This window comes from Geotrypetes seraphini, chromosome 1, assembly GCF_902459505.1.
Source record: "Geotrypetes seraphini chromosome 1, aGeoSer1.1, whole genome shotgun sequence".
NCBI classification, from domain to species: Eukaryota; Metazoa; Chordata; class Amphibia; order Gymnophiona; family Dermophiidae; genus Geotrypetes; species Geotrypetes seraphini.
Genome location: NC_047084.1, coordinates 337,655,725 through 337,673,342, shown reverse-complemented (window position 1 = coordinate 337,673,342; position 17,618 = coordinate 337,655,725). Strand labels below are relative to the sequence as shown.

The window sequence follows — 17,618 nt, the reverse complement described above, 5'->3', positions numbered from 1 at the left end:
GGGAGACTTCCGCTTATAGTCCTGCCAGTAAGGGGCGCTGTTTCACTATTATGTTTTCAATAGTGAGGCATAAACAAGCTTTGTAGGACTCTAGGGAACCTGCCTGACCCTAGTCACTGAAAATACAATATTGTAGCAGCACCCCTTCCCCCTCCCCCCCCCCCCCCCCCCACACACACACTGGCAGCAATATAGTTGAAAGACTCCCGCTCAGCTTAGAGCAGTGGTCTCAAACTCAAACCCTTTGCAGGGCCACATTTTGGATTTGTAGGTACTTGGAGGGCCTCAGAAAAAATAGTTAATGTCTTATTAAAGAAATGACAATTTTGCATGAGGTTAAACTCTTTATAGTTTATAAATCTTTCCTTTTGGCTAAGTCTTAGGGCTCCTTTTACTAAGCTGCGTTAGTGTTTTTAGCGCACGCAGCATTGTAGCGCATGCTAAACCCGCACTACGCAGCTAGAACTAATGTTGGCGTTAAGGTCTAGCATGCGTGGCAATTTACGTGCGCTATTCTGCGCATTAAAGCCCTAAAGCAGCTTAGTAAAAGGAGCCCTTAATAATTATTTTGTCATTTATAGCTAAAGAGACATATGATCAAGAAACTGTTTTATTTTACTTTTGTGATTATGATAAAAATACCGATGGCCTCAAAATAGTACCTGGCGGGCTGCATGTGGTCCCCGGGCCGTGAGTTTAAGACCACTGGCTTAGAGGGAGCAGTGTTCGACTCTGAGTGTATTTTTAATGTATAATATATGTTTGTTGTGTTTGATCAGGTATACAAGCATCAAAATTTGCAATTTGAAGATTCAAAGGAACTTATGGTAAGCAATTAATTGTAAGCCCAGCTGAATGATGTAGTTGACCAGATAAGGGGCAGTTCTATACTTTACACTAGGCACTAACATTTACACAAATACATTTCGTAAATACTTGCATATGAGATGTGCATATACATGCATATAAGCAAGTCTGTGTTAGCATACCACCTATGTACTATTCTGTAAATACAAGCAAAGACTCTTCAGACAGGATTTCCTGTTCCAAAATAAAAACATCTTCTGATAATAGGCTTCAGCACAATTTGGATCATTTTGCATTTTCTAAACTAAAACTAAACTAAAACTTAGTTTTATAGACCGAGTCATCAATCAAGAGGACCTCGACTTGGTTAACAATAACGTAATACATAATACATATACTTGACAAGGAAAAGTAGACTGAAATAATTAATTTCCAAAATGTTTAGCAAACAAAAAAGTTTTCAGAACTTTCCGGAATAAAGCAAAAGGACCTAAACTTCTTTAACGTAAGCGGTAAAGCATTCCAGAATTTGGTTTATTTAAAAGCAAAAGAATGACTAAGGCCCTCTTTTACTAAGGTGCGCTAACCAATTAGCGTACGCTAAATGCGAATACGTCCATGTTAGGCTGTGGACGTGTTTAGCACGCGCTAATCGGTTAGCGCACCTTAATAAAAGAGGGGATAAATCTCTTAAAGGTTCTGTTTTTACCATTGAAAGAGAGAAATGTAAGTTTTAATTTTTGAGAACGTCTGGCTACTGTACAAATTTGCTCAAAAGTATCTGTTTAAGTGTTGCAGATTATAAAACTAAGGCCCCCTTTTATCAAACTGCGGTAGAGCTTTTTACCACAGGCCGTCGAGGTAAACGCTCCGATGCTCATAGGAACTGGATGAGCGTTGGAGCATTTACCATGCCGGCCTGTGGTAAAAAGCTCCACGGCGGTTTGATAAAAGGGGCCCAAATGTACCTATGTTATTGCAGCACTGCCACCAACTGCAAAAGTGCTCTTAAATATTAACCAGCAGATTTTATACAGCCAGTTACTCTGTAGGAAGCCCCACTAATAAACATGACATCAAAACATTTCGTTATCACAGAGGTATTTTAAAGCTTTTGACATGACTACGCTGAGCCAGTTGGAAGGCTCAGCGAGTCTCCCAGCACCTTGCTTTTTTTAAATTAAATTAAATTTCTTTTCGTTGGCCCTGCCACCATTGGAACCGGGAGCAGACAGGGAGGCTTGCCGGTGTGGGAGCGCACTCTACCCCTCCCCCCACCAGACATGACTATGCTGAGCCAGTTAAAAGGCTCAATGCCTAACGGTGCACAGCCGTTCAGCGTGCTGTCGAAGGCGCATATCAACGGCACCTTAGCGAGCGCCTTTGTGAAGTAACCCACCTCTGCAACACTACCAGAAGTAAAACCAATAGTAAAACAACAGCCAAATTCCCCAAAGAACCCTCTACCAACTATTACCTACCTCCAACCACCAAAGAAAAAAAAATGAAGCTAACCTCATGATCCCAGTACTTCCTACTGAAAATCCTTCTTTTAACCAGCTGGAAGACAGCAGCAAACAACCTCCTCCCAACACCCACTACAGATACAAACAAAACTCTCTTCCCAAATAAGAGAACTTCAATTGACATAAATTCAAATCTACAATCTAACACTCAACATCCCATTACCACAGCATGGGGAAGAAGACCAACACACTCTAAGACTAAACTACACCAGCACCCTAAATCACTTATATACCCAAATACAACTCATAACTACCACACAGAGATAATCACACTCAAATGCGCCTACTTAAACATCAAAGCCCTAGGCCCAAAAGCAGAATTTATAAAAACCTGGATAACATATGAAAACCTGGACTGTCTTTTCCTCACAGAAACCTGGCTAACTTTCGACACAGATCCCAGAATAACTGAAGTATGCCCACAAGGATACAAAATAATGGTGGTCTGCAGAGAGAAAAAAAAGAGGCGGAGAACTAGCAATCTTAATCAAACAACACCTAACCCTCAATATAACTAAAAAAACATCTAACCCATACATGGACCTATTAACGCCGGGAAACTGGTCTATATCAAGAACTGAAGTTGAAGACTTCATATACCAAAACTCACTAATAGCAACCTAAAACCTACTTCTAGGAGATCTAAACCTACACCTGGAAGACCAATCATCCAAACAAGTAGACAACTTTCTCTCATTTCTTAAAGCCTTATCCTTCCAAATGCTAAATCCACAAACAACTCATGAAAAAGGCCACCAACTTGACATCGCAGCCTTCATGACCCACCAACCATCCCTAACAGAAATTCATACATCTAACAGAACATGGTCCAGAACCATCTGTTCAGACCACTACACTTACACCATCAACATCAACTGGACCAAAAACAAAAAAACCATAACAAAACCCAATAAAGTAACATAAACCTCACGCAAACACATCAACCTCACCAAATTCTAGACTAAAATAGATGAAACAATCCAAGAAAACAACCCCGAGGACTTCATCTCACAATGGGAAAGATTATGCACCAACACCCTGGATGAACTAGCCCCATTGCAAACTAAACCCAGAACCTGAAGATCAGATCAATGGTTCGACACCGAACTGCTACAACTCAAAAGACAATGTAGACGACTAGAAAGAAAATGGAGAAAATCGGATCATACAAGATCCGCCTGGAAAAAAATCAACAAACAATACAAATCACAATTAAAGGACAAGAGAAAAGCACACTACACCAACCAAATAAGCACTGAAGCCCAAGATACCAAAAATCTATTCCAAAATCTAAAAAATCTAACTGACACCAAACCCTACCTGACCACTAACAATATCCCTCCCCCCTCAGCCACTACAGCAGCTACTGATTGGATAAGGCCTGACTTATCCAAAGCAGCTACTGATTGGATAAGGCCTGACTTAGTGCAGGAAGAGGCGGTCGGAGCATACCATGAGTGATTTCCTGCACCCGTGGTGCTCCGGCTGTTCTCTCCTGCCTCTCCCGCTGCCCTCTCCTTGTCGGCGGTTCGTGGTCCAAAAATACTGCGAATGACCAGGACACGGTATAGCAATTTTTTATTTCTTTTTTTCTTTTTTTTATTTATAACCTTTTAAATTTAATCAAGCATACATAACTTGAAAAAGATCGGAAACAATCAAACAAACAAAAAGAAATCACCTAATTATACAATCAGATGTAATGAAAACATTAACTAATATTTAGTCCACAATTATAGAGATCAAGAAAGGAAATTTTCACAATTAGAAATATAACTCTTTCTAGAGTAACGGCCTAGGTAACCCTAGCTACAGCCGGATAGTAGGTCATTTATCATTGGACTAAGATTCCAACCTTTCTTTTGGTCCAATAAAATCTAAAAGCTGTTTGGGCTCAAAGAAAAGAAAATTCTTACTCTGATAGGTAATATAACATTTTGCTGGAAATTTAACCAAAAAAGTAGCCCCAAGAGGGGCTTCTGGGTTTTCTGAGCCAAATCTGGAAAAATTCTCACATTAGAGCCCAAAAACTTATCATTAATATGTCGGAAATACAAACGAAGAATATATTCCCTATCACTTTCCAAAGCCAATGTCAGCAACAAAGTAGTTCTGTCGGTTACCACCTCAAGGGAGCTTTCTAGAAATGAAGACAAGTTCATGTCCAAATTTTCTTTCAGATCTTCAACAGCTGTAGATTCCCCTTGAGGTTTCTTTAAGGTCAGATAATAATTAGCCCTCACAATTGGAGGTAAATTTTCCAATGGAATGGAAAGAACCTCTTGAAAATATTTTCTCGCCATTGCAACAGGTGAAATGACGGGACATTTAGGAAAATTCAAAAGTCTTAAATTTATTTCTCGTAAGTTCTCCAACTTACGAGAAATAAATGATCTTTCTTTAACCATTTCCATTTGTACAGTTTTAATTTCCTTTAAATTTTCTTCTTGTTTCTCCAATTTTTTAGTTAAATCAGACAGACACACTCCTTGCTGTTCTACTTTGGAGTAAATAGTCCCATAGTCAGATTTAATAACTGAAAGACTCAACTTAAGGTTGGCGTCCATGATAGATATGGCCTGCCAGAGCACCTCCATATCTATTTTCTGCGGTCTTTTTAATTCCCCAAAACAGATGGCATTCCCTCCCGGAGCACCTCTCACCTCTCCTTCCATGATGCTTGGAGATAGCTGACATATTTCACCTGCACCTTCCTCCTGAGTCTCCCGTGCTGGTGTCCCTCCTTCACTGGAGCACAGCCCTTCCTCTTCGGGCAGCTGAACTCCTGTGTCTCCCTGCATCTGAGTACTTCCGGGTTGGGGAGGGACCGACCTCTGCTCCGGGCACAGTATCGCCCGTGCAGCTCCTGCGCCGAGTTCCCCCGATGAATCCGGGCTCACCCCCGAGGTAGGAAGGGTTCCTTCAGATGGACGGGAAAAGGCAGTCGTTATCGTAGTTTGAACCAGACGCTGTGGGGTCCCAAGCGCCGGAGGGTTAGGGCGACAGATCCCTTTTCTTTTCCCCATTTCATTTTTTTTCTTAATTTAAAAATGACTTTTCCATTTCATGCCTATGGAAAAACTCTGAATAAAACCTCAATGAGTTATTTTTTGCCTGGTCAAACTGTGGGCCCCTTTTATAAAGCTGTGGTAGCGGCAAATGTGACACAGCCCATTCAATTCCTACAGGCTGCATCGTACTTGCTGCACCTAGACTAGCTACTGCAAAGTGGCTACTGAAACGCACCCCCCTGCCCTCATCTCCACCCACCACTACACTCTTTCCCTGATCTCCCTGCCGCACACGTTCCTCCCTTCCCTTCCCCTGTACCTCTAGTTCACTGCTGCGAGCAACATTAACTTCAATGTGCTCCTTGAAACCCCATCATCTCTCCCTCTGATGTCACTTCCTATGTGCGGCACTCACTCAAACAATCAACCAGAGTTTATTGATAGACTCTTAATTCCCTATAATCCTACTAAATCTCTTCGATTTATGTCACAGAATCTCCTTGTCATTCCATCATTAAAATTAATTAGCACGTTGAGATCCAACAATTTTGCTGTCAATACATCTTTTCTCTGGAATTCACTGCCTAATCATTTACGGATCGAATCCGCGCTAAAGCAATTTAAAGCAAAACTAAAAACATTCTTATTCCAAGATGCTTTTGGATAACAACTGTCCTTTTAAGGACTAAAACAAATTATAGCTTTTACCCCCACCTATTATTTTCCCCCTAAGTGTGCTTTTTTTTTCTCAAAGATTGTAGTTCTACCCTTCTTTCCTAACTGTGTGTAGTTAGTATATATGTTTTTGTATGTGTGTACTAACCCAACCTTGTTCTGTTTAGTATTCTAATTCTAACTTGTTTTGTTTCTTTTTTTAAGACATATTTTAATTCTGTACACTGCCTAGAAATTTGATTAAGTGGTATAAAATTTTTTTTAATAAACTTGAAACTTGAGCTCCTCCCACATAGTTCTTTTATCAACACTCACACATACTCAGTGACTCTCCGACAAATCCTGCGCATCCTACTCTATAGGAGAGACATTCTTCGGGAAGGTCACATAAACAATTTTCACCTCTTTATCTAACAGATGTGCATGTATTTCTCTTGAAAAATAAGAGTGTGGTGTAAGAGGAATTTTATTGATTGTTGCTGTTAAACGGGTCTTGCTGCATCGGGGTAGGTAGACCTGGACAACAGCAACAATCACGACTCCAGCCATGGTAGCCTAAAAGAACAAGGATTTTTATTGTATGGTTTTTAAACCACAACTCTTTGTTTTGGTTGCAGGTAGAAAATGTTTATTCAACTGAGATATCAACATCATTAATGGTAAGAAACTTACTCACAGAGAAGAGTACAACTAAGAGCTGGTCCACGGGTATCCAATGCCCTAGGCCAGGGGTGGGCAACTCCGGTCCTTGAGGGCCGGAATCCAGTTGGGTTTTCAGGATTTCCCCAATGACTATGCATTGAAAGCAGTGCATGCAAATAGATCTCATGCATAGTCATTGGGGAAATCCTGAAAACCCAACTGGATTCCGGCCCTCGAGGATCGGATTTGCCCACCACTGCCTTAGGCAAACTTTCAGTCATGGCTCCTTTCCCCCAGATACAGCTAAATCCCTCCCTCCTACCCTTAAATCCAGCATTGTCCCTTCCCTTCTCTACTTCCTCCCATATGTATTTCAGCATCATCCTTCTCCCTTCCCTACTCCCCCAAGTGTCTAGCCACTATCTAGATTTATCTCTTTAAGCCCAGGTACTTTCTTGGGATGGTCACTGCAATGAGAGACTAGAAACAGTGGGGAAAGCCTTGGGTACATATGAATGAATGCTCATGGCTACAGAATGCCAGCATTGATTGAAGATAAGCAGGAAAAGAGGAATTACTGGATCAACTTAAACTGTAAGAACAAATACAATATATTCATTTTCAGCTTGCTATATTTCTGTCAGTGAGCTGTGAATCACCAGAAGATAGTCCTGAGGAAGGAGTACTTATGAAGTCTTATTCTTGTTGTTTTGTTAATTGGTTTTCGACAGGATCTGTGTAGTTCTACAGTAACTGCTTTGAAGGCATAGAGACTGATATTCCAGAGGTTTAGACTCTTATCTAAACTGGCCTCTTTGAAAAGTTGCTAGGGTTGCGGGTCCACAATTACGCTCCTAGTTCCACTTGATTCCTAGATTCAGAAGCCTAAAAAGAGTGGAGAATGGGAAAAAATAGTTGAGGAATCAGAGACAGAACAGGGCAAGTTCTAACTTGAATAAATCAGATGCTGCCTTAAGTGAACTTTAATCTTTATCTCTCTCTGTTTACCCATATCAGATGTGATCTTTTTTTTTTTTAGGATTCTCACTTTTAGCAAAGCACGCAAACAATGTATTACTTTTTGCATATTGTCTTTGCATACCTCGAATCATTCAAATCTATGAAAAACTGCATTGTTCTGGACCAGAGTAAATTGTGATTTACCATATATAAAAACATCTATAGGTTTAAAAACCAGGTCAAATCTGACTCCAATTATATGAGTACATTTGATACAAACATTTGCAGATCTGAGCCTGGATTCAAATCAGGCTGGGGGAGGTCTATCCATCCATAGTTAAGCTGGCAACTGAGTAATCCAAAATAGTTTCCTAATACTGCCTGCTTTTGTAACTTAGCAACATTGAAATACAGACTATAAGTGCTGATAAAGACCACAAGGCCAATTTTGTCTGTCCATTTTCCCATCCTGGTACAATGCCACAAACCACAGTTGATCCCTGGCACTACATTTATTTCCTCTCAACTAAGGATCCTCTGTGCTTATCCCCTGCTTCCTTGAATTCTGAGACTATTTTTGTCTTTACCACTTCCAGTGGGAGGCTGTTTCATGGATGCACCACCCATTCTATGAAGGAATTTGTCCTTATTTTATTCAGACTCTTTTTAAGCTTCACACCCTTGCTTATTTTGAGCCTCTTAATACTGGAGAGCAAACTAGTTAAACAATATTAGATATAAATTAATAATATATCAATAAAATTTCATAAATATGTCTGATATGTATATTTTAATAATTAATGCAGTGAGGATAAATGCTGGTCATGGACATGAGACTATGGCAACCAAAGTACTAAGAGTGTCTTTCTTACCCCTGTTACAAACTATAATAGAGCCATCTGTGCCAGTAGGGCTCATCTGTGCCAGTATTAGAGTAACAACTAGGCAATTGTATTGAGCTACCATGCTACAGAGGGTCTCAAGCCTGATCAAAGATAAAGGAAATACAGCCTGCCAGTGAGCTTAGGGATCTTTCTCAATTTTCTGCTTGAAGTCTACAAAATCCTGAGTGTAGTAAAATGGGTACAAGTGGATCGATTTTTTGCTCCGTCAAAAATTACAAAGTCTAGGGGGACACTCGATGAAGTTACACGGAAATACTTTTAAAACCAATAGGAGGAAATTTTTTTTCACTCAGAGAATAGTTACGCTCTGGAACGCGTTGCCAGAGGTTGTGGTAAGAACAGATAGCGTAGCTGGTTTTAAGAAAGCTTTGGGCAAGTTCCTGGAGGAAAAGTCCATAGTCTGTTATTGAGAAAGACATGGGGAAGCCACTGCTTGCCCTTTATTGGTAGCATGGAATAGTGCTACTCCTTGGGTTTAGCCAGGTACTAGTGACCTGGATTGGCCACCGTGAGGATTGGCTACTGGGCTTGATGGACCATTGGTCTGACCCAGTAAGGCTATTCTTATGTTCTTATTCTATAAATTTGGTGGCTGAATAAATAAAATAAATCTGCCTTTGCTCCTCCCCTGGCCATGCCTCCTTTTCAGATTCACGCACTAGAACTGACAGGCACAACTTTAGAGAGTGCACCTTCCAAGCACTACACTTAATTTCTAATTAGTGCCAATTATGAGGTGTTAATTGTCAAATGATGTGCCTGCATGCATATGCAATGTGTGCAACTAATAGTATTCTATTCCCCTGTACTGCACATTAAATTTTGCAACTAATATTCCACACCTATAAATTTTTACCACACTGTTGGGTAAAAATGGGTCTTAAAAAATTGGGACTTGTATACCGCCTTTTTGTAGTTTTACAACCACATTTAAAGCAATTTACATGCAGGTACTTCAAGCATTTCTTCTATCTTTCCCGATGGGCTCACAATCTATCTAATGTATCTGAGGCAGTGGAGAATTAAGTGCCTTGCCCAGGGTCACATGGAGCAGCATGGGATTTGAACTCACAGCCTCAGGGTGTAGAGCTTGTAGCTCTAACCACTATGCCATAGTAGGAAGGCGGGTGCCTTCATTTTTGCCAAATCGCTTTAGGCTATGCGGGTCTCAATCCCACCCCTCAAAATCAGGAAGTAACTTCAGAGGGGGGTGGGAATGAGACCGGCAGAGCCTATAGCGATTTAGCAAAAGGGAAGGCCTCACGGCATCTGGCTTCATTATTGCCAGACAGTTTAGCGGGACCGGGACATATTGCAAGAAGACTACACATACCCTGTTTCCCCGATGGTAAGACACTGTCTTATTTTTTTTGGAAGGCCAAAATATGCTCTAGGGCTTATTTTCGGGGGGATGCCTTATTTACCCATGAAAAAGACTACAGTACACAGTTATTGTTGAAAAAAAACAGAATTTTATTACCTGTATTGGATGTTCTGGCCGTGAACAAACTCCTGCAGTCTCCGTTAGGGAGGGATGAGGGAAGCTGCCTGTGTTTCCTTGCGCGGAGTCACGTGCGCGCGCTGCAGTCCTGTCACTTCCTCCTCTTCACTTCATGACGAGGCGCGGCACGCAGCCATGGAGGCAAATACGATAGACGGAGGGACCACACGGAGTCACCCACCGTACCACCCGATTCGGGTAAGCGCAGGTATCGGTGGGTGGCTTATTTGCGGGGGGGTGCCTTATTTTACATTTTTTTCTAAAAAGGGGGGGCTGTCTTATTTGATGGCCCTGCCTTATCATCGGGGAAACACGGTAGGTGTTCCTGGGAGGGTGCAGTTTAGACAGATCAGGGGCAGGTGTAATGTACATGTATACTTTATAAAATATTCCATAAAGGTCAAAGCCATCCAAACCAAAGGTGAAGGAAGTATCAAAAGACACAACCTAAAGAACTCTCATACAGAATATATGTATTTATGATGAACCATCATATCAAGGAGATCATAAATCACATAACATAGGATGCCTTATTTTTGACTTATCTCTTCATTTTAATTACAGGTCCATTACTGTGTAATCCATGTTTTTTCAATATAGCTCAGTGCAGCAACATATCAAATATATATGTAATATAATTTCTTTTAATTATCAAGAATTGCTCCAATGTTTGTCCTGTAAGTCTGCAGTTGCGTGCCTAACTTTAGGTGTGAGAACTTATGTTAGCCAAATTGCTGGTGTAACTGCTCATATCTATCGGCAGTTAAGAGTGCAACTGCTAGTATTCTAGAATCTGCCCATGCCCCTCCCACATTCACTTCCCCCCCTTGAAATGCATTTTGTGAGTACACTTTTGTAGAATCTAAGGACAGCTGCACATGTAAGTGCTAATTAGTGCCAATTAGCACCAATTAACACCAAGTAAAGCCAATAATTGGCTGTTAATGACAGCAGCTAATTATTAAATTAAGTTGTGCATGCAACTGACACTACTCTATAACTTGCATTTGCTAGATTTACTAACATGCCCCATCGTGACCGATCCATGTCTGATCCGGGCTGGTCCAATGGATTCACAAACCAGCAATATTGAAATGGGGGCGATCGGAGGAACGCCCCCATCCGCCGACATGGATCGCAAGTGTGCGATCTAGACGCATGCGCAGACCATCTGCTTTCCCTGCAAATGGTCTGCACATGCATTCTTGTTCGTTTCTGCTCCGTTTTTTTTGTTTTGTTTTTTGGGGCCCCGACTCTCTTGAAGGGCGATCCCCGGCGGCAGCAGCCTTAAACTCACTGGCCCTGACTCTCCTGCTCTCTGCCACCTTTTCTGCAGTGCGAGCCCCCAGGTTTAAAGCGGGGCGGTACTGCATAGTGCAGCCCTACTTTAAACACGCAGGCTCGCACTGCGGAGAAGGAGGCAGAGAGCAGGACAGTTAGGGCGGCAGAGAGCAGGGGGAGTTTGTATTTGAGGCAGAAAGCAGGGTGACGAGTCAGGGTAGAAAGCAGGGCGGCAAGAGGAGAGTCGGGGCGGTGGGGCTAAAAGGCAGGAAAAGGGCAGAGAGCAGGGCGGCAATGGAGCTGGAAAGTCAGAAAAGGACATTTGCGACTGTTCCCCAGCAGTCGGTTCGCAAAATTTGTTTTGTGAATCACATCCCTGCCTACTTTGCATGCCGTTCCCCTCATTTGCATGCGTGGATCGGAATCGGATCAGCAGAGAGGTAAGTGAATCAGGCTGGAGTAAAATTGGATCACAAAGGGGTCACAAACCGATCGGTACACGATCGGTTTGCTTTGTGAATCTAGCCCTAAGCACAAAATTATGTGCACAAGTTTATAGACTTTGATAAAAGGGGGATAGTGTAAGAAGATTCAGAAACACTAGCCAGATGGTGCTTCTGAATATCCCAATCAGTAGCACTTATAGCAGGTATCTGTATCAAGGTAAATTCTTTTCAATGTTGACCCAGGTATTTTTAACAATTTGTTGAGCATTATTAAATTATGGTTTTATTAAATTTTAAATATTAGCTAAATCCTTCTCTTAAGAGTTGAAGAGAGTCTTTTGCTAATGATGAAAACATTTCCTAATCCTTCCCTCCCCCCCCCCCTCCTATGGTAGGGGTTTATACTGTAGCCTGGAGCACTAAATACTCCCACATTGCTCCAATGCTCATATGAATTCTAAGAGTGATGGAGCAGCATCTGAGCATTTAGTAAAATGGAGGGTGGGATGTGAACTGTTAAAATTGATATATAACACCATGTTGAACAATATCTGGTTTCTCTCTGTGGGAGGCTGATAAATAGAGCTTTTTAGGACCAGTGATAGTTTGAATGTTAAGAGAGTAAATTTATATTCTGAGGTCCTATTCTTCAATTTTTTTAGTGATTGCTTTGGAGAATATTCTATCGAGGTTTCTAGCCTTTAAGAGAAGGTTTTAACTGATGTTTGATGTTTTTCCTCTCATATTCTAGTATTTTTTAATCTTTATTATATTTTATTCATTTTATTTTTTTTATCATGGCATGCAATGTCTGTGTTAATAAATGATTGCATATTATTTGTTATAAACAGTATCAAATGAGGTGCCTATGTAAAGCTGGTATAGAAATACTATATTAAATTTAATTGAAAACCTCAGTTTTCCTTATATTTATAATTATTCATAGGATCATTCCGATGTGCTTCCTGGAAGGTCTGCTAATAGCGACAGTGGAGACATCAGTGATAAACACAGTGCTGAGACAACCAGTGACAGCACGGAATCAGAAGAACAGCATGATATCAATGTTGATCAAAATGTTAATATACAAACCAAAGCACTTTCCAGTGATGGCTGGGACGATGGCAATCATCAAATAGAGGGAGACGATTACAGTGGAGATGACATCAAAGGAAACACTGAAAAAGATGAGCATGAGAATCACGATAATGTTAACGGTGATACTGAATCTGATGCTAGAACTTCAAGTGAAAGTGCAGTTGTTGACAATGATGGCAATGGAAACCAGAAAGATAGCAAGGTCAGTGGGGGAAGCAGCAGCAGCAGCAGCAGCAGCAGCAGCAGCAGCAGCAGCAGCAGCAGCAGTGAGAATGCAGAACACAATGGACACACTGAGAATAACAATCAGTCTGAGGATGAAAGCAGCAGCCAAGACAGCAGCTATGAGTTTGACAATAATCGAATTCAAGGCGATGACCCAAGTTCATTTGCAAGCGAAAGCAAGATTTCCAGCACGAACAGTGGTAGTTCTACCACTCAATCAAAAGAAAGCAGTCAAGAAATGAGTCGGAAGACAGGCATTAGGAAGCTTCAAGATGGTAGCAGACAGATGGTACAGAATGAGACCCAGCTTGCCAAAATTGTGGATGACATCTTGAAAGACGATGATAGCTCTGTTTCTGCTGAACACAGGAGCATATCCAAGGAAGCCGTGCTGTCTAAGGAAGATCATAGCAATGATGATAACACGAATTCCCCATATGATGATGTCAGCAAATCAAATGAGGATGATGACAATAAGTCTACACCAGTCACAAAAAGCGCATCTAAGGAGAGTGAGAAAGTCAAATCTAATGAAGATGATATTAGCAAATCCAAAGAAAGCAATGTCAGCAACTCCAAAGAAAATACCAGCAGATCTAAAGAAGACAATATCAGCAATTCCAAAGAACAAGATGTCAGCAACTCCAAACAAGATGATGTCAGCAACTCCAAGGAAGATATCAGCAGTTCCAAGGAACATGTCAGCAACTCTCATGAAGATGTCAGCAATTCCAAGGAACATGTCAGCAATTCCAAACAAGATGATGTCAGCAACTCTAGAGAAGATAGCAAAGAATCCAAAGTAGATAGCCATGAATCCAATCAAAGCAATAGCTCTAAATCCATAGAGGATAATAGCAAATCAACAGAGAGCAGTGAAAATACATCCAAAGAAGATAACATAGACAGTGAATCAGCTGAGGATGGCATCAAATCAATACAACAAAACAGTAAATCAACAGAAGAAGAGGATGACAGCAAATCAGAAGAGGACAGCAATTCCTCTGAAGATCACCAAATGAGAACAGAAAATAAGAGCAGTTCTGAATATGACGACAGCAATTCACAGAGCAATTCAACCGAGAGTGGTAGTACATCTGAAGAACAGTCTTCCAGTAAATCAGATGAACAAAACAGCAAATCTGTAGAGACAATGGACACAAGTAGCGAATCTTTAGAGGACAGTGACAGTAAATCTACAGAAGAATCAAACAGCAATTCTAAACAAAAGAAAGAAAGTAAATCAAGTGAGTCAAAAAGTGACGAAGATACTAGTAGTGTGTCAAAAAGTAATGAAATTGAAAGCAGAAAACTAATGTTCGAAATTTACCATAATAGACCAATTGGAGATGCTGATGACAATGATTGCCAAGATGGATATTAAAATATCTATTAAAAACTGTAGGTGTGATATTTGCAATAGAAAATGTATGTCTTAATTTATTCATCCTTTTGAAGCTATGACAGCCACAAGCTGAAGATAATCTGCTTTGGACATTGCAGTTCTAGCCTAGTGACATTTTTTTTTCCAGGAATGTTTAAGATGAAGAGCAAATCGAGACCACAAATATATAAATCATAAACGTAAAACAAGCCTAGGCCTTAGCTTTAGAAAGATTTCTTTCATCCCTGTATGAATGGGGAAAGAAAACTTTGAAAATAGACCTGTCTATTACAAACACTGACATTTATTTAACACTCTGAGGGAAGAGGTCTATATAAATTCAAAACAGTTTTGTAAGGTAAAGCATATGAAAGAAGCTCGGAGCAAGTTCTGTTAAAGCAGGGTTTTCTCTCTTAATGTACGCCAGCTTCGATGCACTTTGAACAGCACATAATAAACAAGCCCTCGTTGTACTTTTTAATGTGGACTTCATTTTGGTCGCTACACAATCGTTGCAGTATTACCTCATTACAGAATGTATTTAATGTGGTTTTTGTACATAAACTATGTATACGCTGAGGTTTCCTTTTGTACTGTTGGTATGTATGTATAAAAATAAAGAAGAAGAATTTAGATTTTTACCATCATAAGTTATGAAGATTTATTGCTGCTGTAAAGACTTTCATCACCATCATTTCCATTGGGTACTAGTCACAAGAAAAACCCTACATGTCAATGTCATCACATCTTTCCCGTGTTCTAACTGGCCATAATGTACAGTATATTCAGATTCGACGAGTGACAAAATATTTCTTTTACGAGATGGTTTGATGTATGAATCACTCTTTCATGGTAGCCAAATGCAAAGTGTAAAATCAAATGTATTTCTAAATTACTCAGGACCCCTTTTATCAAGCTGCACTACAGATTTTTAGCATAAGTCGGCACACTAAATGCTCTGATGCTCATATAATTCCTATGAGTGTCGGGCCACTTACCTTGCCGGCCTGCGCTAAAAATCCCTAGCCTGAAAGCTATCTTCTAGAACAATTGTTTGATTTAGAATAATTATGAAAGGCTAATGGTTTAGAAGTTCATAAATTTCTAGGGAAGTGCATTCATGTGAAACTAGGGGGGGATTTTTTTTAATGTAAGCTACTTTTAAGATGTGTTATTTTACTGTTAACCCCAGTTATTAGGAACTGGGGCTTATTGCATAAAATAGCTAAAATAGCACAAGTTAGTGGTAAAATAACATGCTAATAACAATGCCCCTAATTCACTAACTCCCCCCCTCCTTTTTTATGAAGATGGGTTAGGCTTTTTTACCACTGGCTGCAGTGGTATTACCTGTAACGCTCATAGGAATTCTATGTGCGTCGGAGCTAATACTGCCGGGGCCAGCAATAAAAAAGCCTAACGCAGCTTTGTAAAAAGAGCCCCAAATTTAAAAAAATAGAGAGTAGATATATAACCAAATAAATTTTTTTAAAAAAACTCCCTTAATACTTGAGTGAAACTCAAGAGTAATATATCCAACATATAGGGCTCCTTTTACAAAGGTGCACTAGGGCCTTAACGCGCGCAATACCACGCGTTAAATTCCCGAGCGCGCTAGCCACTACCGCCTCCTTTTTAGGAGACAGTAGATTTTTGGCTACCGCACGCTATAGCGCGCGGTAATTTTGTCCGTGTGATAAAAACCCTAGCGCACCTTCGTAAAAGGAGCCCATATTGTTAACAATGATGGATGTGGTAATATAGAATAATGTGTGAGGATCACTCGGAGCACACTAGTAAATGTGTACTGTAAATACACGTTACACACAGCCAATCATTAATTGCTCTTATAGACCATTACCAGTCTTCACACAATAGTGAGTATTAGGGTTGCTCGATCCTAAGAATTTCTTTGAAAATTCCTGTGATAATTTATTTAAACAGTCCAAAATCTTCTCTGTGATGATTAAGGTCCATTCTCAATTTGTAGGCCGCAGGCACTGCTCAGGCTTGTAACGTGAGCAACATGAACGCTTATCTTCACCTGCAGGATGACATCCTTTGCTTTGCAAGGCACCTTATTTCAGTTGTCTTCCTCAGGTATTATTGAAGAACCCATGCTGCTCATGTGCAAGAGAGGGAAAACTAAGGGGACTTTTGTTAGAACAATATTAGGCTGTAACCCTTTAGAGGCAAAGGGGGATTGGGACTTGTATACCACCTTTTTGTACTTTTTAAAACCACACTCAAAGTGGTTTACATACAGGTACTCAAGGATTTTCCCTTTCTGTCCCAGCAGGCTCACAATCTATTTATTTAAAACATTTATAATCCGCTTTAAGCTAAAGCGGCTTACAATTAACATACACAGCCTTCAACACATGCACAATGTAGAAATCCACGTAACAAAAACCAATTGTCATAATGTGAGCATCTTAACATGCTAATCTTAGAAGAAGATAATATCGTCTTAACTGAAATTAAGTGCGACTAGCAAAGAAATGCTTGGGCATAAAGATAAGTCATCAGCAGTTTTCTAAAGTATAATAAATTTCCACAGAGTCTCAGAGTGCCTGTCAAAGCATTCCATAAGGCAGGTCCAGCAATGGAGAAACAGATCTAAAGCATCTGGGGCAATGGAGGATTACAGGGCAAATTCTATAAGAAGCGCCCAAAAGTTAGATGCCTAATTAGGCACTGTTCAGCACAATTCAAGTAAAATTGGATGCTGTTTAATGAATCACACTGAGCGGAACCTCAGTGGCCCAAGAAATAGGCCAGCTCTAGGAATAACTAAAAGGTAGGCGCTTAAGCACGCTTAAGAGCAGTGATTCTGCACCAAGGCGCCTAACATGTAGCCACGCCCACGCCTAACATGCATAGCGCCTATTTTTTTGAAGGCCGCCTAAATTTTTAGAGGCGCCTTGATACAGAATCGCGCTTTCTTGATAGGCACCTATGTTTCAATCAGGGCTGATTAAAAAGCTTAATTGAGCTTGTTATTCGATTTAGATAGGCGCCTATCTAGTTGGGCGCCTCCGAAATAGGTGCCTAACTTTAGACGCTGGTTATATAATTTGGGCCTAAGTGACTTGCCCATGGTCACAAACAGCAGTTCAGGGCTTGAACCCACAACCTCAGGGTGCTGAGGCTTTAA

The 17,618-nt window shown here is 40.6% G+C and overlaps 1 protein-coding gene across 3 annotated transcripts in view; it reads left to right on the top strand.

The window, feature by feature from the left end:
• The window catches only part of LOC117367521 (dentin sialophosphoprotein-like), a 109,963-nt gene extending 95,024 nt beyond the window's left edge, over positions 1 to 14,939 (top strand). For all 3 annotated transcript variants that reach the window (XM_033960124.1, XM_033960131.1, XM_033960141.1), the window contains 4 exons: positions 780 to 827; positions 6,637 to 6,678; positions 12,701 to 12,871; positions 13,151 to 14,939. In XM_033960124.1, coding sequence (XP_033816015.1) covers positions 780 to 827; positions 6,637 to 6,678; positions 12,701 to 12,871; positions 13,151 to 14,461 — 1,572 coding nt within the window. In that variant the 3' untranslated portion in view covers positions 14,462 to 14,939. The remainder of the gene's footprint in view (positions 1 to 779; positions 828 to 6,636; positions 6,679 to 12,700; positions 12,872 to 13,150) is intronic.
• Positions 14,940 to 17,618: the final 2,679 nt, after the last annotated feature.